Source organism: Chamaea fasciata, unplaced genomic scaffold, assembly GCF_029207755.1.
Source record: "Chamaea fasciata isolate MVZ Bird 193981 ecotype frontalis unplaced genomic scaffold, bChaFas1.0.hap1 SCAF_13, whole genome shotgun sequence".
In the NCBI taxonomy this organism is placed as follows: domain Eukaryota; kingdom Metazoa; phylum Chordata; class Aves; order Passeriformes; family Sylviidae; genus Chamaea; species Chamaea fasciata.
In genome coordinates, this window is record NW_027094098.1 from 9,076,176 (window position 1) to 9,096,301 (window position 20,126).

The 20,126-nt window shown below is 54.1% G+C and overlaps 3 protein-coding genes across 3 annotated transcripts; 2 read left to right on the forward strand and 1 right to left on the reverse strand.

Moving 5' to 3' along the window:
• The first annotated feature begins 87 nt into the window (after positions 1 to 87).
• Positions 88 to 5,614, forward strand: HMCES (5-hydroxymethylcytosine binding, ES cell specific). Its single transcript, XM_066195693.1, has 6 exons — positions 88 to 300; positions 2,068 to 2,211; positions 2,556 to 2,675; positions 3,245 to 3,405; positions 3,869 to 4,061; positions 4,474 to 5,614. The coding sequence occupies exons 1-6, from the start codon at positions 118 to 120 to the stop codon at positions 4,678 to 4,680; spliced, it is 1,008 nt and encodes a 335-aa protein (XP_066051790.1). The 5' UTR covers positions 88 to 117; the 3' UTR covers positions 4,681 to 5,614.
• A 1,541-nt stretch (positions 5,615 to 7,155) lies between these two features.
• LOC136296550 (histone H2A type 2-B) lies at positions 7,156 to 8,741 on the forward strand. The gene is made up of 2 exons (XM_066195694.1): positions 7,156 to 7,198; positions 7,275 to 8,741. Exon 2 carries the CDS (start codon positions 7,341 to 7,343, stop codon positions 7,719 to 7,721), a length of 381 nt encoding a protein of 126 aa, XP_066051791.1. The 5' UTR covers positions 7,156 to 7,198; positions 7,275 to 7,340; the 3' UTR covers positions 7,722 to 8,741.
• A 3,975-nt stretch (positions 8,742 to 12,716) lies between these two features.
• Positions 12,717 to 14,192, reverse strand: H1-10 (H1.10 linker histone). The gene has a single exon (XM_066195360.1). The coding sequence runs from the start codon at positions 13,980 to 13,982 to the stop codon at positions 13,329 to 13,331; it is 654 nt and encodes a 217-aa protein (XP_066051457.1). The 5' UTR covers positions 13,983 to 14,192; the 3' UTR covers positions 12,717 to 13,328.
• Between the last annotated feature and the right edge of the window lie 5,934 nt (positions 14,193 to 20,126).

Consider the following 20,126-nt stretch of genomic DNA (forward strand, 5'->3'; position numbering starts at 1 on the left):
GTCGGGGGCGGGACCGGCGTTTCCGCGGCGCGGGCCGGCCCTGCCCCCGGCTGCAGCCCCTCCCCGCGGGCGGGCGGGAGCCGAGCGCGGCGCCCGGCGCTCCGCAGAGTCGGCGGGATGTGCGGGCGCACCGCCTGCTCCCTGGCCGCCGACAACCTCCGCCGGGCCTGCGCCTACCGCGACCGCCGGGGCCAGCACCGGCAGCCCGAGTGGGTGCGGCAGGAGCGGTACCAGCCCTCCTACAACAAGGGCCCGCAGTCCAGCGGCCCCGTGCTGCTCTCTCGCCGCCACCTCCACCAGGTACCTCCTCCCTCTCTCCGCGGAGCGGCCAGGCGGGCGGCAGGGCCCCATCCCGGCTCCCGTTTGCGGCGGGGGGCGGCTCAAATCGGAGCGGAGGGGAGGAGGCCGTGCCTCCCCGGGGGGTTGGGGACTCGCTCTGATCGGCCGTGGTTTGTTTCGTTTCGCTTTGCTGTACGTGATAGATACTGAATTTTCTAATTGCTAAAATGTCGCTCCTTAATATGTACGTGTTCAGAAGGAGGAGAGGAATCGCTACCGTGCTTCCACCACAGTGTTTATGTTTTCTGCAAATCGGGTATAAGTGCTTAAAGTGCTTAATCTTGATAAAGTTTTTTTCGCAAATGCCTGCAATTGCTCTGCTGGTTTTAACTGGCTTTCCTGAGGCACTTTTTTTTTTTTTTTTGTTGGTTAATTATTTCATAACTCTGCGGCTGTGTCCAGGTCACATTGGTAGTAGGAGAGAGTAGAGAGAAAAATATCTCAGCTCCGGAGCGGGGCAGTAGCTGTACACCTGTGGTGACTGTTGTCCCGCCTAATTTAAACCTCACGCGACCTGCCCTGGACAACCTGGGCAGCCTCTATGGCTGTTGGGGCCGCTCGTGTGGTTTCACACAAAAAGGGTGCCCAGCCAACTGCTGCTCTTTGGCGTTCAGCTGGGTGAAACGGGGTGTGCTCAATTGGAACACCCCGATTTGGACCCGTTCTGCTCTCCCTGCCCAGCTGGTGGGGCAGCTGCACTTCGCAGCCGTTACAGGCACAGGTGGTCAGGTGGGACCTTCAGTGGGACCACTCAGGAGTGCCGTGGGCAATGCCATCAGGCATCCCACATGCCCTCCTTTCCTGCTTTAGGGGTCACGCATTACCCTGAGAGTAGGCAATGGACCTGATGGAGCAGAGGCGTGTGGGGCAGGGTGTGTGGTACAGGTCACAGGCAGACACTTGCTTAGTTGTCCATCACTGTTCAAGTTGTTGGGATGCTGGTGCGCGCTGTAGGGTGTCCCTTTTTGTCACTCCTGCCCTGGGGGAGGCTCTGAAAGACTTCTCAAACTGCACACATACATGTCCCTGCATACACACACCTATAGTAAGTGTGTATGTCTGTCTATCTACTGCAATCCCTTGGGAGCAAATGACCCAGCAGGCACTGCTAGGCCGGAAGCTGTGGGCAGAAAGTGAGAGCAAGCTGGGGGAGAATCGAAAGCCACAAACTGTTTCTGTTGTCCAAAGGCAGGTAATATGCAAAGCACAGGCAGTGAAAGTGCACCAGGTCAGCAGAAATCACAGTATTAAAATGAAAGTGAGTCTTATGCCCCTTGGGGATGTTCAGTGTCACCAGGGGAGGTTTTGAGGGCTTTGACACCAGCCTGACATGGCTGTTTACTTGAGAGCTTGCGAGTTCATGTCTCCAGCCATTTCCACTAAAAAAGAAGCTGTGTTAATTCTTCCAGAGAGTTGGGTGAGCCTCACAGAGACAGTTCTTTATTCCTGCTAAATATTCATGTGCTTTCTGCTGAAGATTAATTCTTACATGAAGCCTGTTAAGAATATGCAAAGGGCTGTAATTAGTGGCTATTTCTGCATGGCTTGTGAGGGAGGGGCAGTGAGCTCCAGCTTGTCTCTTGGCAGAGATGCTGATCAGATCCCCTGTTTTAGGGGGCAAAGCCACTTCCACAGGACTTCCCAAAACACCTCTCTCAAACTGTGGGGATGCTTGTGGTCCCTGTGGCGTTGCTCTGACCTGAGGTGTTTCTCTGTTCATTCGAAAAGGATGCTGACTCCTCTGAGCGGGTCCTCATGGACATGCGCTGGGGCCTGGTGCCCTCCTGGTTCAAACAGGACAACCCCTCCAAGCTGCAGTTCAACACCTCAAATTGCCGCAGTGATACCATGCTGAGCAAGTCCTCCTACAAGGTGAGCTGCTGCCACCCTTGTGTCCTGCTTGAAGAAATCTTGCAGTCAGCAAACCCAGGGACGAAACATCTGCTGGGCTGAATGAAACTGGTCGCTGCTTGCCATTGCACAGAGGAGCAAGTCCCTGTACTGCAAAGCTGGGGGTTTCACTAAAATGGAAGAGCTGAAAAGGCAGTTACTGGTAAAGCTCAACATAACACTAGGCATTTGTGCATCCCAGGGCAATTTAAGAAAGTCCTTAAATTGGAGGGAGCAAGAAGGGCTGGGTGATTGCAGGAGCCCCTCTGCCACTGCAGGCTGCCTGAGGCTGCTGTTGACCACTCACTTGTGCTGTCTCTCCCCAGGGTGCTCTACTGAAGGGCAGGCGCTGCGTGATCCTGGCAGATGGCTTCTACGAGTGGCAGCAGCAGAGTGGGGGGAAGCAACCATATTTCATTTACTTCCCCCAGAACAAGGATGCCATGGTATGGAGTTCCTTGCTGTGTCTGAACACTTGCACCCAGCTCTGGGCCCCTGCTTCCACCAGCTGCCTGAGGAAAAGTCCACTTCCCTCCTCTTCCCCTCTCTGGGGGTCTATTTCCCAGTAGGGCTGTGTTCTGTGCTGGGCTTGACACTCTGTCATCCCTCTGTGGCTGGTGGTTCCCATCACAGCGGTCTCCAGGCTGTAAAAGGTGATGCAGCGCCCCTGCCGTCATGGTCACTGCTCCCCGCATGCTGGATATTTGCATGAGTGGGCAATGTGGCTCACAGGGGACTGGGCCGGGAGTTTCACTACCTCTTTCATTTGGCTGAACCAGTGGCTAGGATGTTCAGAAGGGGAGGAGACCACTGGCTTGCCGGTGGGAAGATGAGGGCCCTGATACCTCTCCTGGAGTTCCCTCAAATCAGTAGAAAGACTCCTGGAGAGCCTCGGATTAATTCTGTTCATCACTCAGATCTGAGTCACTGACCTGCCTCAGCACTGGCAAATCTGTGCTGCTTTGGCTGTCCATTGGCCAGCACTGACCAGGACAATGGGGCCTCTCTCCTGCAGGACAAGGAGACAGAGGGAGACCAAGAATGGAAAGGATGGAGATTGCTCACTATGGCTGGGATTTTTGACTGCTGGACGCCACCAGGGGAAGGAGAAATGCTGTACACCTACACCATCATCACTGTGAATGCCTCTAAGGATGTGAGCTTCATCCATCACAGGCAAGTGAGACCAGGCAAGGGGGTTGCAGGGTGGAGGGGGATGAAGTAGGAGAACTGCACCTCTAGACACCAGTCTGGCAGCATGCAGGCACAGAGTGCAGCCTCCTCCTGCTCTCGGAGAGAAGTACTGCAACATTACTGACTCATTTTGGGTCACCTGCTCATGCCCTTTCCATAAATCACCATCTTTGTGCTCTGTGGATGGAGGTTGGAATTGGATCACTTTCTGGAATTGGTCTCCCTGCCTGACCAGGGCCTGGCAGTCAACCCCTCTGCCTCTTCCAGCAAATCGGCTACCTGCGTGAAGTGAATGTGCACTCTGCCTTGCAGAAGGGCATCCTGCTGCTTCAGTTTTCCCTGTTTCCCCCAAGATACCAGCTCCTTGCTAGCTTACAAGTCTGGCTTTTGCCACCACACTGACATACCACTGCTGAGCTTTGGCTCTAACTGTCTTATCCACTAGGATGCCAGCCATCCTGGATGGGGACGAAGCCATCAGGAAATGGCTGGACTTTGCTGAAGTGCCAACCCAAGAAGCTGTTAAACTCATCCAGCCCACGGAGAACATTGTTTTCCACCCAGTGTCCACCTTTGTCAACAACATCCGCAACAACACACCTGAGTGTGTTGCACCCATTGAGCTGGGAGCCAAGAAGGTGGGTGCTGGTGGGGGCTTAGCAGCGGGGAGCTCAGGCACGAGGATGTCTCTGAGCTGGGTCAGAGCTGCCAGGCGGCAGGGAGTGACAGTAGGCAATGTCTGCAGAGCATGCCTGTGCTTGATGTTGGAGTGCTGAGCCCTAGACAGATTCCCTTCCCTCTGCTTCCAGAAATAAAACTGTCAGCCCATGCCAGGATTTTGCTGCCAAATGAGGCAAATTCCATGTGAAATGGGTCTTGGAACAAGCCTGTTTGTAGCAGTCTGGGGAACCTCCCACAGATGTGCCTGATTGCAGGCAGAGCCATTACTCCAGCCTTCACATCCAGCTCTGGGCCAGCTCTTGCAGCTGGGCGGCTGCCCTGCTCTCTCTGTGCTTCTAACTTCTCTCACGCTGTCTTTTGTCTATCCAGGAGGTCAAAGCCACCCCAAGCAACAAAGTGATGCTGGGCTGGTTAAAAAGCTCCCAAGAAGGCTCTCCCCAGAAGAAAGAAAACGATTTGCCCAAGTGGACTAGTCAGTTCATCCACACCCCTTTGCCCAAGAAAACCAGCGCAGATGTCCTGCAGCAGTGGCTGGGGAAGCAGGGACAGCCAGCTGCGAAGAAGCACAAGGCTTAGGCACCAGCTGGGATGGCTGGCCATCCCTTTTACCCCTGATTTTCCTAAGCAGAGTAAGAAAGATATTTTTGGAAGGCTTTGCAGACTGGTGTTGAAATTGTCCAAGCTTCTCAGGTGTTGATCTGTTGCTCTAGGTTGTTGTCTCTCTTCTTTGTGTTTTGTTAAAGGTTGATGTCTGTAAAGATTTTGGCTTTGTCTTGTGCTGATGGAATGAAAATAATATGTTGGCCACCCTCCCTGCCAGTCATGCCAAACGAAGATAAAGCCCTGAGAAACATCTCAGCCTGCTAGGGAGGAATAGCTTCTGCCTCCTGACAATGTTCACAGTTCATGTCTCTTTCTGTTTGGTTTTCTCTTCCCTTTTCTTGGTGTTAAACTGATACATCTTTTCCACCCAGTTCCACAGTAATTCTGTACAAATTCCTTTCCAATACTCTTGCCCTCAAAAGATGGCTGCAGTACTGAGGAACAAGCAGTCAATATTATAAGGAAACCTCAGGCTGAGAAGATCTGCCAGATCCACCCTGCTCTGCACCAGCATTGCTACGTGCACTCATGGCTCCTAAACAGAGATGTTCAAGTGGCGCCTGGGAGGAACTGGACTTGGCTTAGTTTTCCCTGCTGGCATCAGGGTGGAACAATGTGTCTGTCACGTTGTTTGTACAGTCATTTTGTTAATGAGATTTGAAGACTTAAGAGAGGATTTCCTTGATCTGGGGAGGGATGCACTCTGCCTTATTCGAAAAGGCCAGTCATTGAAGCCCAGATAACCTAAGTGCCATTACAGAACAGCATTGGGCCGTTGTTTTTGAGGTCAGGGATTTTGTAAACAGAGCCAGATGTTACAGACCGAAAGCCTTACATGGTGAAATCCTTGCTAGAAATCAGTACTTCCTCTGTGTTGGAAACAATAAAATAGGCTTCACTGGCTGGCTGCTCTGTGCCCTTGTCCATGTGCATGTCTGTGTCCCTCTTGCTCACTGCAGCCCCACTGCTCCTGTTCTGCAGGCAGAGCTTGTACCTCCTCTCCATCTGCTGAGGAGCAAACCACCTACCCGCTGCTCAGCTCTCAGGGTCTGAGCTCTGCATGGGCATATTGGTGGAGCATGTCCATTTGCCAGTGGTAAATATTCCCTGGGGATTGATTCTGGGGCTCCTCTAGAGTCACCTGTCCCTGGAGAGCGGCAGGGGTGGCTGTAGCTGAGGCTTGTCACTGGGGAGGGACAGCAGAGCCAGGGCAGGAGCCACAGGATGGACACCTGGGGAGACCCTAGTGCTCTTGGCATGTAATCTGCCTCTGAATCCCTTGCGTGCTACAGAGGCTGCTGAGCACAGGTTTCATGACTTACAGGAAGCTGGTGTGGGATTAGGATTTCTGTCCAGAAAGCCTGTTGCTAGCTGGCTCCTCATTGTTGTCACCATGACTTGAGGCAAGAGAATCACTGTATTAGCAGGTCCTGGCAGAATAGATACTCAGCTGCTGGCACTGCAGCCTTGATGCCTGTCCTTGCAGGAGCCACAACGGGAGGTTTCTCTCCCTGCCTGCCCATCACTTTCAGGATGAGCTGCTCAGCTATCACCCCAGCCTAGTCCGTGCTAACTGCAGATGAAGCTTTTCTAAAGGTCACCAGCTCATCTCGAATTCATTTCAGGTCTCCAGTTGCTGTGGAGGGAGTGAAGATGCTGAGCACGAGTGGGGGATGCTCAACTTTCCCGGCTCTGGAGAACATTATCCTTCCCCTGGGGACGCAGGGGTGATGCAAAGGCACAAGGGTACAGGTTATGTCCCTCTAGACTGCCAAAAAAAGACCCCAAACCCAAAAAACTCTACGCTGAGTGTTTAATGAGGAGGTGTTATTGCTGAGCTACATCACCCTTAAACTGGAGACTGGCTGCTCACCCGAGGCTATTTGAGGCAGTTCCTCTAACCTGGTGCGGAAACGACCACAGTCAACCTGGTCTGTCCACAGAAACTGATTTGGGAGAAACTTTCCCCTTTGAGGAGACAAGGGAGGGCAGTACTCGCTGCGGGTTGCCCACCTTATCGGGGGTTGTTTTCCCCATAGCATCGCCCTCAGACTTTGGCATCCTTCCGCGAGAGACATGCCGCTGGCCGAGGAAGGGGCCGTAGGTTTGGGCAAAGCAGACGGGCAGAGCGCTGGGGGACACCCACGGGCGCTCGGGCCAACCTCCCTCCCGATATCCGCGGCCCCGATGCAGGCACGAAGCAGCCAGCGGGCTGCAGGGAGCGCGGCCGGGATCCAGGACCGGCCGGAGGGCGGGCGGAGCTGCGCCGCTGCCCTCCCTGGGCGCCGGCCCGCGGCGGAGCCGGGGCGCTGGGAGCCCTATGCAAATCAGGGATTGGCACGATGACCAATCAGCGTCGTGGCGGCAGCGGCGGCAGCCAATGGGGCGAGGCGTGCGGCGGGCGGGCGGCGATATCCGCGGCGCGGCGGCAGCGGCGCGGGCAGTGCGGCGGCGGGCGGCGCGCAGGGCGCAGCTGAGGTGGCTCCTGCGGGTAAGGGCGGCGCGGGGCGGCGCGGGCGGGGACGGCGCGGCCCCCGCGCGGTGTAACGGCGTTTGTCTTCCCGCAGGCGCCGGGACCCTCTGTGCGCGGCGCTGCTTGAGAGGCGGGGGCGAGGGGTCGTTGCCTGCCGGCCATGTCGGGCCGGGGAAAGTCCGGCGGAAAGGCGCGGGCCAAGGCCAAGTCGCGCTCGTCGCGGGCCGGGCTCCAGTTCCCCGTGGGGCGGGTGCACCGGCTGCTGCGGAAGGGTAACTACGCGGAGCGGGTGGGCGCCGGGGCGCCGGTGTACCTGGCGGCCGTGCTGGAGTACCTGTCGGCTGAGATCCTGGAGCTGGCGGGCAACGCGGCTCGCGACAACAAGAAGACGCGCATCATCCCGCGGCACCTGCAGCTCGCCATCCGCAACGACGAGGAGCTCAACAAGCTGCTGGGCGGCGTGACCATCGCCCAGGGCGGCGTCCTGCCCAACATCCAGGCCGTGCTGCTGCCCAAGAAGACGCAGAGCTCCAAGAAGTGAGCGCTGCCCCCCCGTCCCCCTGCCCCCAGCTCCCTTCTCACCACTGCCTCATCTCTCCTCCCAGTGGGGCTGGGGTTCCCCGTCCTGCCCCTCAGCCCGGGCTGGGTGGTGAGCCCTGGCAGCACCCCACCAGCCCTTCACTAGCCCCCCTGGTCTGGGCTGTGGTAGGGTGCTAGGCTAGCAATGATTGAGGTCAGGCCCTGCTTGTGCCCCCACTCTGCCTCACTTCCCTCTGGAAGAAGTGGTTTTGGAGGAGGCAGCTGGATCACAGCTGTTGGCAGTGGTGTCATCGGGAGTCGTGTGGTTAGGTCATGGTGCAGAGCTGCTGGTAGCTGCTGAGGATTGCTGGCAAAGGATGGACACAGGTACCCCTGGCTGCCTCTCCTCTCCGCCAGCCCTGGGACTGTGCAGGGCCCCCCCCGGCTGGCCCTGCCTGCCCTGGTGTGTACTTGCTGCTGTTGTTCCCCTGCCTCCATCCTCAGCAATGCCATCCTGGCCGCACTGCAGCTGTGAGGGCAGGGGGCTGGAAAACGTGAAGAGGAGAAAAAGTTTCTCCATTGGCAAGAAGTGGCTGTTAGTCTTAGTTTCGTTCATGGTAAAACTAGTGCATTGCCTACTGTAAAGAAGCTTTGCTCCTATTTATTTCAAGGTCTCTATTTTTGGGTACATCCCTGTAAAGTCACCTCCTTGCAGCTCCCTGGCTCGGTGGCTGCTGGGGTACTTGTGTTCCCACGTGGTGTGGGTCCTGGTAGCAGGGTGGGGTGGAGGCTGCAGTGACAAATCCCTTTGGAGAAGCGTCGCAAGGTCAGGTGCCCACCGGGAGCGGGAGCTGCCATCTTCTGCCACGGCTCCCCTCCTCTCCCAGCTGCAGAAGCCCTTCGTCTCGCTGAGAGCTACCCTGTACCCTAGTTGCACTTCTGGAAATGACATACTCTGTCTCTTTTTTTGTTGTTTGTTTGTTTGTTCAGCACTATTTCTGTCTCTGAGAAATAAAGTGATGATGATATCTGTTAACTGTAACCCTTTATGGATGAATATTTCTTTTGAAAACCACTAGAGTTTGTATTAAGGCCCAGTCCTGGCTAGTGCCATATTTATTTCCTGGCTGTGTGGCTAATGTCGAGCATGGGGGCAGGATAGCTGTCCCTTGACCCCTGGAATAGGTGATGCAGAGACAGCTTTCCTGCTGCCCAGCGCAGCCGCTTCTGTGAGGCCGATAGTTGTGTGCATGCAGCAGTGTCGAGGCAATCGGACCTAGACCTTCATCACACGTTTTTTAAATAAAGAGTATCTTCTATTTATGTGCTGTAAGTAGCATGTGTTCAACCTATGGAATCAGCTGTTAATCTTGTGGATGAAGTAACTTACCCTGGATCTGAGTTTAATGTTATCTGGAGCAGATGAACCTGGCCGCTTGTCAGCTGGCTTTGTGCAGGGCTTTCTCATTCTGGTATGTTGGAGCCGTGTGTTCATTGGTGTTGTGCTGGTGGGGGTGTGGAGGTGTCCTATGATTCCACTGGGGTATCCTGACCTTGGTGGGTGGGGACAGCAGGGCACAGCCCTGCTGCAGTAGCATAGACCCCCTGGGATCTCTCTGCCTCCTGCAAAGGGGCTGTTACCATCAGTGAGGTGGGGATGAGCAGTTTCCTTTCTGCTGCCCAGTGTGGTGGTCAGTTTCTGTACCTTAGTGTCTTGTTCTCTCGCTCTTGTTTTCTCCAGGACCAGCATTCTGTAAACCTGAGAGTGCTTTGTATTTCTTAGAAAAATGCAGAACTTGTGATTTTGAAAAGAATGGTGCAAACCTGATACCTGATTAAACTGGTTCCCTGTTGAATGCTCTTAAATGTGCTGTGTCTTGTCACCTCACCAAACTCACAGAATCTGGCAGGGTCTCTGGTGTCTGGGCTCTGTGTTCTCCAAGGGAAAGGACTAGTAAAACACCAGACAGGACCACTGCTAGACTGTGTGTTTGCCCTTCACTCAGACAGAGAGTCTTTTCCTACCCTGGGAGCAGATAATACTGTTGTCTGTCTCTTTTCCCTGCTATGGGAATGCCACACGGCCCGCTTGCTCTGTCATGAGTGCCAGGAAGCTTCAGCCTGCTCCTGGCTGGGTGCAGTGGAGGAGTGAGGCTGGACCCAGGACCCTCCCCCAGTGCTGAAGGTGCCCCATGGTCTGCTCCAGGAGCTTCTGGGTGACCTTGCAGGCAAGTAGGCAGCAATGAGAAAAGCTGATCTTGAAGGGAAGAGCTTGAAGATGCAAGGCTGTTTGCTACTCTCACACACTCTCCTTTGTTGGACATTCCCAGATGGCTGTCCTGGAGGCTACTCTACAAACCAGTATTGCACCATTTGGGTTTTAGGGAGGAAGGGTTGTGGGAAGCTTGGACACTCCCAGTGGTGTTAGGGTTTGCTGCTGGTTGGTCTGTGCAGGGCTGTAGGATGTGTGGGGCTGGGCTGGGGCTGCTGGGCTGGTTCCTGTGGGGCAGTGTGACCTGCTGGCCGTGCTGCCAGCACAGGGCAGCAACCAGCACAGGGGGACTGTTCCCCAGGAGCTTGCAGCCACCCTGGGTGTTGTGTGGCTCTGCTGGGGCTGGTGGAGGTGAGGGTGCTATGACTGCGTGCTGGTGACACACGTAGTGCCCTCGACACTGAGCTCCAGCTGGGTTCTGAACTTCCTCTGCTGGCATGTGACAGACCAGCTGGGAAAGCTGGGATGTTACAAGACACGGCAAAGAAAATCCTGTCTGTCACAGCAACCATTGCTGAAGTGCGTGGCCTTTATCACCTCATAAACTTCACAGCTGAACATTGTTGTGACCAGGAGATTTGGAAGCCTTGGTCTTTACTATGAAGCCAGAATAAATGTGGTCATTGTCAAGTCTGCAGCTTCAGGGACAGGTCTTGTGCTTTCTGGAGGGGTATTACTGGTCCTGCTTCTTCTGAATGCTTCATAGCACCAGAGCAGCTGAGCTCATAAAATGTGAAAGACTTGGCTGAGTAGAGCCTTCTCCAGAGGTCAAGTGAGCTTGGTCTGTGCTTCCCTTGAGAGGGCTGGGAAGCTGGAGGATTCTTCCCTTGCCTCTTGGGTACCTGAAGATGAGATGAGCACAGACTGGGAGCTGAGAGCTGCCTGCTCTGGGAGGCTGCTGTGCAACTCACCACGTGCGGCAGAGTCTGTGCCAGCTGTGTCCCTCAGCTCTGGAAGTTTGATGAGATGAGTCACTGGCTCTTGTAAGTCCCCAGGGCTTGGGTCTCTCTCCAGTGCCTGGTCCTCATGGTTGGCAGCACCCAAGGGAGCTCACTGGGGGATGCCCCAGCATCGTGGCTCCTGGCAGGCTCAGCCTGGGAGGTAAGAGCTCCAGCTGGACTGGCACAGTGTGTCACCCTGCTGCCTTCCCTATGCTGGGCAGCTGCAGGGTCACTGCCTTCCCTCTGCTTTTATCTGCCCACAGGAATGTACCTGCTGGTCTGCCTGGAGAGGTGGTTACAGTTTGCCGTGCAGATGAGTGCCAAGGAGACCACTGAGATAGGGTTGGTTTGACCTCCCCTCCTGGGGAGCAGGGTGACCCCTCTGCCTCCTATGTCCCAGCCCTTGGTGAGGACATCACCTCTGATCCTGCCAAACCTGCACTATCAGCTATTGACTAAGGACACAACTGCAGGTCAGTGCCAGAATGCAGCAGATCTCTCCCAGGCTTGATGTGGGGCAGGCAGGATCGTGGCTGCTTCTAAATACAGACCTGGAGGGAGGCTGCAGCCTCCTGTAGCAGACCACTGCTGGTCTCTTCCAGGAGCATGGCTGGCTTCTCTTGCTGGATGTAGCAAAAGGACGTTTCTTCAGGGAGTAAAACTTGCTTCTCTTCTCTCTGCTTTTTCTCCAGAGGACAAAGGGATAAAGCAGCTGCCCCAGGGCTGACTGGGGCCCTGGAGGAAAGGGCTGTTCCTTTCCCAGGAGTGCTGAAAGGCCCTGCCATCACCTGGTGTGGCAGCCCCTAGGCCCCACTGGCTGCTGTCCCTGTCACCGCCTCCTGGGGGATGTAGGGAATGGGCCTGATGCTTGCTGTGTTCCCTAGGCACGGGGATCATGTTGATGCTCCAGCACAGCAGCTCGTCAGGGCTGGAGCAGCTCTCGGGCAATGCTTAAACTCTCCCTGGCTGGTAGAGGCACTGGGGCAGGGCCCTGGTGTGGAGCTGAGAGTTGGGGTGATGGCAGCGCTGTCAGGGGCTTGCTTACAGCCGGCCTGGGAGCACCGCGCACCTCCACTTGCTCCTGTCCTCCGTGCCCTGCTGCAAGGGAGCTGGGCTGCCACTTCTTGTCCCCTCCTGCAGCCCCGGTGACGCTGCGGGTCCCCGGGACCCGCAGGGCGATGAGTCGGGGCTCATCCCTCGCCCCGCGGTCCCTCCCGCAGCGAGCAGAACAAGATGGCCCAGATCCCTGCCGGGATTTACGCAACCTCGCCGGGTGCGCTATAAATAGACAGCGCCGGGGGGGGCTCCGGCTCTCCCCCCGCTGCCGCTCCTGCCTCGGGGGATGGGGCACGCTCCCGGCCGGAGGCGGCTCGGGATGTGCCCTGGGAGCTGCCCCTGTCCGACCCTGGGGCTGCAGGGAATCGACGCCGAGCGGGGCGGGGGGTCTGTGCTGCGGGGGGGCGCCGGGGGTACCCCCGCCCCCGCTGCTCAAGGAGCTCAGCCGAGCGCAGCTGCGGAAGGATCGCGCTCCTCCCCTGCCTCCATGGCGAGGGAGCCTTCTCCCTCTGCTCCTGGTCTCCACTCGGAGGAGGATGCGGACTCTTGGCATCAGCACCCGGACGGACCCCGACCAGCAGGGAAGCCCCCCCCTAGGATAGCCCCCTTCCTGCACGGTCCCCGACGCCTGCAGGGAGCACACGGGAGAGGCGTTTTGTACCAATTTATTTGAAACGACGATAAATGAAAAGGAAAAAAAAAAAAGAAAGAAACCAAAAAAGACCCCACTAACCCAAACCCTCCCCAACCCACCCATCCCCATCCCCATAAAAAAACATTAAAGGCCATTGCAGGTGCGGTCGGCGACCGCCAGGGGGCGCCCACTCCCGCGCGCCGGGCCGTTGCCATGGCGGCGGGGCCGCGGGCCGCCAGGGGGCGCCGTGCGGCCGAGAGCGGGCAGCGCGCGCGGCGGGGGGGGGCGGAGCCGGGCGGGGCGCGCGCGGGCGGCGGGAGCGGCCCACGTGGCGCGGGGGGAGGGGCGAGGGGGGGGCTCCGTGCAAAATGGCTGCCATGGAAACCGAGCGGGAAATGTCCCTGCGAAGAACCGGGGGGACTCGGGAGGGGGTGGGGGCCGGGAACCGTCTACAGGCGGGGAGGGGCGCGGCCGAAAACAAAAGGGCGCGATCGGGGAAAAGCCGCGGAGTAGGATGGGGGAAAAACGGATGGAAAGAATAAGGCGGCAGAGGAGGGGAAGGGGGGCTGGGGCAGCCGCAGCCCCGCTCACCGCGCACGGCGGTGGCTGCAGAGGCGAGTCAGCAACACAAAGACAAAGCGGGTCCCCTGGGGTCTGTCCTCAGAGCAGTCTGTGCCGCGGGGCTCTCAGTCCGGGGGGCGGCGGGAGGCTCCCTGCGCCTCCATCTCATGCTTTCCGGCTCTTGAGCGCCTTGGGCTTTGCCGACTTCTTCACCTTCTTGCCCCCGGGGGACGCAGCTCCCTTCTTGGTGGCCTTCTTAGCTTTGCCCTTGTCCTTCTTGGCCGCCGCGCCGCCGGCTCCCTTCTTGTGCGATTTCTTCTCGGGCTTCTTGCTCTTGGCCGCCGGCTTCTCGGCCCGCCGGGTCGAGGAAACCGTCGCCTTCTTGAGGGTCTTGTGGGCGCTGTTGCCCGCGCCACCCTCACTGCCGCCTTCCAGCTTCTTCCTGTTGAGCTTGAAGGAGCCGTTGGCGCCGGTGCCCTTGACCTGGAGCAGCGTGTCGTTCTGTACCAGTGCCTTTATTGAGTACTTCAGGTAAGTCCTGCCGTTCTGCTGGTCGAACCAGGCCACCTTCTTGGCCTCGTTATAGATTTTGGCCAGCGAGGAGCCATTGCGCTCGCCCAGCTTGCGGATCGTCTCCACCACTAGCTGGCTGTATTTACCCGGCTGATTCTTCTTCTTGTTGTTCTTCTTTTTCTTCGATGGAGACGAGGCGCCGCCGCCTCCTTTCGCCTTCTTAGCAGCCGATTTCTTCTCCGAGGAGAGCGGCGCCTCCTCTGCCTCGGCCATGGGCAGATCCGTCTCTTCCAGTTCTACCGACATGGTGCGGGGAGTGGCGGAGCGGGCAGGGGCAGCGGCGGCGTGGCGGGGCCGGGCGAGCGCGCTCTGCCGACTCCGCTCGCTGTACGTTCTGCAGGGGCGGGCGCCGCCGCCGCCCTTTATATGGGTACGGGGCGGACCACGTTGAGAACAACAACAGCCTGGTCCGCCGCCAGCCCCAATTTGTGTTTCTCGGGGCTTTTTCGCAGGGCTCCGGAGCCGCCGCCGCGCCCGCCCCGCGCCCCCCGCCCCTCCCGCCCGGGCCTGCCGCCGCCCCCGCGCCCCCCGCCCAGATTTTGGGGGCGCGGCCGGCGCGGCGGCGGCGGCAGCGAAGAGAAGGGCGCCCGGAGCGGCGGCGACTGGAGCCTCAGCTCGGCCCGCCCCCGTCCATCGCCGTCGTCCGCCGCCCAAGAGGGGCCGCCGCGGGCGGGCGGAGGAGGCGGGGGGCGGGGGGCGGGGGTGGTGGCCCTGGGTTCTCCGGAGGGAACTAACACAGGCGACGCCCTCCCGCGGCCGCCGGCAGCAGCGCGGAGATGCCCCGCCGAGGCCGGGGGGTCCCCGCCCCGGCGACTGTAGGGCCGCCCCTCCACCGACCCTCACCCTCGTGGTCAACGGGGGGGGCCCCCGGGGGAGCCCTCCGTGTGCGGTGCGACCCCCCCCCCCCCCCCCTTCCCGGCGGCCATCGCCCCGCAGGGGAGGATGCGAAAAGCGCGGTGGGGCCGGGGTAGGGCTGGGGAGGGGCCAAGAAGCCTCCCGACCGGGCTCAGTGCCGTGGGTGTGGGGGGGATTGTGTGAATCGTGGCCGCCCCTGCAGGCTCTGCGTGCCGTGGTAGCGGATTGGGGGGCTCGAGCCCCGCTGCATGCACAGCTCTGTATGGCTGGGGCGGGAGCAGCGATGCTCTGAACCTCCCCTCCCAATTCAACACATCTCCCAAATCCCACCGGGGAAATGCGGCTTCGTGGGGAGAGGTCAAGGGAGTGCACGACGCCTCCCTGGCCGAGCAACGGGGGGCTGGGCCAGGAGGGTGTCGTCTCTGTCCCCTCCTGGGAGTGACACACGCGTGTGCTGGGACTCTGGGCACAGGCACGGGGGTGCGCCCGGCTGTGCACGCACCCCTACACATGCACACACGCACATACATGCACACACCACACGGTCACACCCGCATACACTGTCGCACCCCCGCCCCCTGCCCATGCACGCCGAGCCCGCACAGCCTCGCCGCCTTCCCTTTCTCCTCCTCCTCCCCCTCTCCCCATCCCCCGACTCTCCGCCATTTCCCTCGCCCAGCCCCCGCCGCCGGAGGCGACGAGCCCTGACTGCCCGCGGCGTTGGGGCCCCGTGGGGTACCGGGATTCTGCCCAGCCGCGTGTGTGACCCCATCCCGAACGGGGTGCTCTGTCCCGCCCCCTGCTCCCCCACCCCGAGGAGAAAGCTCCCCAGAACAGCACAGGGGGTTCTGCCCCTCCAGGCACCCCTGTGGTGAGTTCTGCCCGCCCTCTGGGGCCTGCGAGGCTCTCGGGCACGAAGAGGGGGCGCAGCCCCAGCAGCGCGGGGGTGGCCCCGGGATCCCCCATCCGGAGCCCCTCGGAGCATCGGGAGCATCGAGCACCAACCCCTGGGACACGGCAGGCACCGCCTGCACAGCTGTCACCGGGTGGGGGTGTAGGATGTGTACGTGTAACACGCACACCTGTACACGCGTAAATGTAACACTGTAGCCTGGTGGAGCTGGCTTACCTTACATCTAAGCCGGCTATAGAGTGTAGTTGGTGTGTATGGTGTGTCTATTATAGATATGTGATATATAATAGTTGTTATTTATTGTAATAGCTACATGTAAATTTAAAAGAAATAGAAGTGCATGCATACACATAAAGACCTAGCTATATATTTTAAACTATTGAAATAAATACATGAAAATTTAAGAACAATACATGTGTATAGGTGGGGGGGGGGGGGGTGTGAGCAGGGCTGGGCAATGAGTACACTGATCTCACCCCGGCAGTGTGGCTGGGAGCAGCACAGGAATCCAGCACCAATCCCCAGCCAACAGAGAGCCAGGGCTGACAGTGAGGGCTCCTCTCCCTCCCCTCCAAGGACAGGGTAAGGAATGGAACACACACCTGGAAATATATGCAGGCATAAATATGTGAATAGAATGTGTGGGGGAGGCTGCTTGTGTGTGTGAGAGAGAAACACAGAGAATGTGAGAAAATGGCCCCCCCCCCCCCCCCCCCCACACACACACACACATTCTGTTCCCTTATGAACACACACACGTGTATGGACACAGCCAGTCTAGTTCACACATACGTCTCTCCTATACATACACATACATACACATATGTATCTACAGAGAGTGTGAGAGGCTCACAGGCAGTTCTCTCTTGCTGTATATACACACTTTGGCAAATATAGAAATGGGGGATGAGAGAGTGAACATGCTGTTCAAACATTCTCACTGTGCAAACGCAGACATACATGCATAATGTATGCAATATATATTGATGTGGGGATAACCTCTCACACTCTTTTCTCCTGACCTCTCTGTATGCACACAAATACATGCACGCTATTCTCTCTATCTACATCCATATATGCACAGAGACACAGACACAGAGTGAAAGAGTTCACACACATTATTCTCTCTTGTATGCTGTCTATACATCCATGTTCATATACACTTAGGAAAAGAGCAAGATCTATTGTCTCACACACACACATTTTCTATCACTCTCTCGCTGCTCTATATAATTGTATAATCTCTGTATAATTCTTTCTGTGATACATTTTGGAGAGCAAGGGAGAGTTTTTCTCACACACACAGTACTGACCCTGTATAGATCCATGTGTGTACATGTGTACAGAAAGTGTTCACTCATAATTATCTATATATGAATTTATGCATACATAATGTAGAAAGAGCACTGCTTATACATATTGTTCTCTGTCCATAAATATGCATATATACCTATATACTGAGCTGTTATCACATGACAGTCCTTTCTGTTCCTGAATAGATATGTACATATGCATATACACATATGTACTCTTATATACACAGTTGTTCACACATAATTCTAAGAGAACACGTAGAGTTAGGGGAGAGCTGTTCACACACTCAGTTCTCTTGCTATATACACATATATACATGTGTTCTCTCATATAATTATCTACATATATATACATGTATAATTAGGGAGACAGCTGTTTGCACACACACAGAATTCTCTTTTGTTATATATAACTAAATGCACACATGCGCACACAAAGATCTTCACACAGCAATAGTCTGTGTGAATAGTTCACACTAACCATTGTCTCTGTTCACATATAGCCTCTCTCTTGCCATATTGATAAATTTAGACATATACAAATAACAAAATGAGTGAGAGAAATTCATACATACAAACACAGTTTCCATGACTCTCTCTCTTCACCCCCCCACCTCCATATATACTCTCTGGGATGCATAAATATATGCATATCTATGGATACATGTTGATATATTCTCTCTCCATATGTACACACATGAGTAGAGATAGTAAGAGCCATTCTCACACACAGTGCTCTCTCTTGCCTTGTATATGAGAATATATATGCATATATACATACATGTACAGATTGTTCATGCACAGTTCTCACTCTATATATACATAGGTAATTAAAGCACATAGTGTTTACACAGAACCACTATTTTCTCTGCATCGTACACATGCATATGTATGGTTAGTGAACTGTTTTCACACGTGAAACTCCTCTCTCCTTCAACACAAAAAACATGTATGTATATAAACACACATATATATGCTGTACATATTGAGAGCCTGCTTGCCCCTCACACACACTTCTCTCCCTACAGATACAGGGATGTACTATAAAGAGCAGTTAACACTTACAATTCTCTTCCTATACATGCATACAGATATACATTTTTATATACACACATCTATACAGAGGGACAGTTGTTCTTTCATACAATTACACAACTCTTTCTTGCTACACACACGTGCACATACTCCATGTGTGCATACACATATATACATATATACTTAGATATGAGGGGGATGAAGTAGCAGGTATGGTATATATAATATATGTATATAAAGTATACTTATATATTATATAGACTATATATTTATAGATGTGCATATATACACACACTGAGGTGTTCAGAGAACTGTTTTCACATACAACACTTTCTGATGTATTTTCTCTCTGTATGTCTCACCCATGAAATGCTATATACATACATATATTTGTATATATATATATAGATAAACTTCACACAGAAAAATCTCTTTATATATAACTGGAGAAAGCACAGTTTGTACGCTTACAAATATATAGAGATAGAGCACGAACATGTGAGCTGTTCACAGATGTGCATAATTCTCTCAATACATGTATATACATAGATCTGTGCTTAGAAAGGGATGAGAGCTCTTTGCATACAAGTTCGCCTGAAATATATATATATATATATATATATATATATTTATATATACACACACATAGGTATATATGCATCTACAGGGAGAGAGAGTTGTTCTCACACACACTTTTCCTTTCTATAAATATACACACATCTATGCATATATACTATATATGGAGGGCAGAGAGATTGACCTGTTCATTCACCTCTCCTTGCAGGTATATGGATATATATATGTATATGTACATGGATACTTGCCAAGTGTTCACACTAACACACAATATGCTTTGCTATATATCCACATACATAGGAATACATAATTCTGTATATTATTACACATATAATTAGAGATACTCACACATAAACACTGTATCCTTAAAAACACACAATGCCCTTTCCTTGCATGCACGTATACATATATGTGCAATGAGATTGTGAGCTCCAAGTCTTTCTCTTGCTACACACACACACACATATGTGCATGTATACAAATATGAAGCACACATGCACTATTCAGACACAGACAGAGCATGCCCCCTATCTCCAGCCACACACACTTTAAACATTTACTTATATATGGAACTAACTGTGTGTGTGTCTATTTTCTACCATTCTTCCCATCTTTTCCTTTTCCCCCCAAGAGGGAGAGAAAGACCTATGCAGAGCATGGTAAAAAATATTCCCATCATATCCCTCCCCCTGTAAAAATGCATGTGGGGTGTCTGTGTGTGTGAGAGAGGTTGTGATCTCTCCTACCCTCTCTTCTGCCCCCACATATAAAATCTGGGATGCATATAGTGTGTATGTATGTATTGATCTGCACGTATATTCTCTGTCTGCATGCATGTGTATATGGAGAGCAAGCATGCATATATGGGAGCCAGTCATTCCCCCTCTCAACTCACACCCGAATGTTCCCATATCCACCTCTACATTCAATTTATTTATGTGTCTGTATTTTCTTTCATTTTCTTTCTCTCCCTCCCCCTCTTCTCTTTCTCAAAGAAACACAGAAATAGCTAAACTACACACACAGAGCTGCATGTAAATGACCCTTTTATATAAAACCCAAACAGAAATAAATAAATAATATACAACTATATAAAAATGTTTAAAAATATATAAAATAGACACAGAGAAGTGTCTAAATAGTAAGAAAAATCTCTGCATGTAGACAAAGAGAAAAAACCCACACCCATAAAAATACAAGCATATATGTATAAAATAATTTAAAATGTGTCTGAATGCGTGTGATCATCTCTGTCTCTCTGTGTACGGGGGCAGTAATATACGTAGACATACACACCTTTGTATATGTGTATATTCTTGTAATTAATATTTACTTTTTCCTATATAAATATATAAATAAAGTATATATGGGTGTAGCCATATCTGTGTGTGAGGTATTTTTTTCCCGAGTATATATATATATATGAAGAAAGAAATACTTTATGCTACCTGTGTGTACATGGGTAAGGCTGCAGCCACATATGTCTCATAAATAGAAACCTGTAACTGACACGTGCTCTGTCTCTGAGCCTTGGGAGATTTGCCTATGTAACATAGCAATTCACACAAACACAACTTCATGCCTGTGCTTCTTTGTGCTCTCGTGCTTCCCCTGCTGATCTGCTCTCCAAAAGATGTGTCCTGGTAAATCAATCCATACACACATTCCTGCTGGTGTAAATGTGTTTGAATATGTAAA

What these genes read in the sequence shown, in the direction of transcription:
- HMCES (XM_066195693.1), top strand. Translation starts at nt 118, where the DNA reads ATGTGCGGGCGCACCGCCTGCTCCCTGGCCGCCGACAACCTCCGCCGG. An exon ending in CTCGCCGCCACCTCCACCAG is followed by an intron (nt 301 to 2,067) that starts GTACCTCCTCCC and finishes TCATTCGAAAAG; the next exon opens with GATGCTGACTCCTCTGAGCG. An exon ending in TGAGCAAGTCCTCCTACAAG is followed by an intron (nt 2,212 to 2,555) that starts GTGAGCTGCTGC and finishes GTCTCTCCCCAG; the next exon opens with GGTGCTCTACTGAAGGGCAG.
- H1-10 (XM_066195360.1), bottom strand. Translation starts at nt 13,982, where the DNA reads ATGTCGGTAGAACTGGAAGAGACGGATCTGCCCATGGCCGAGGCAGAG.
- LOC136296550 (XM_066195694.1), top strand. Translation starts at nt 7,341, where the DNA reads ATGTCGGGCCGGGGAAAGTCCGGCGGAAAGGCGCGGGCCAAGGCCAAG.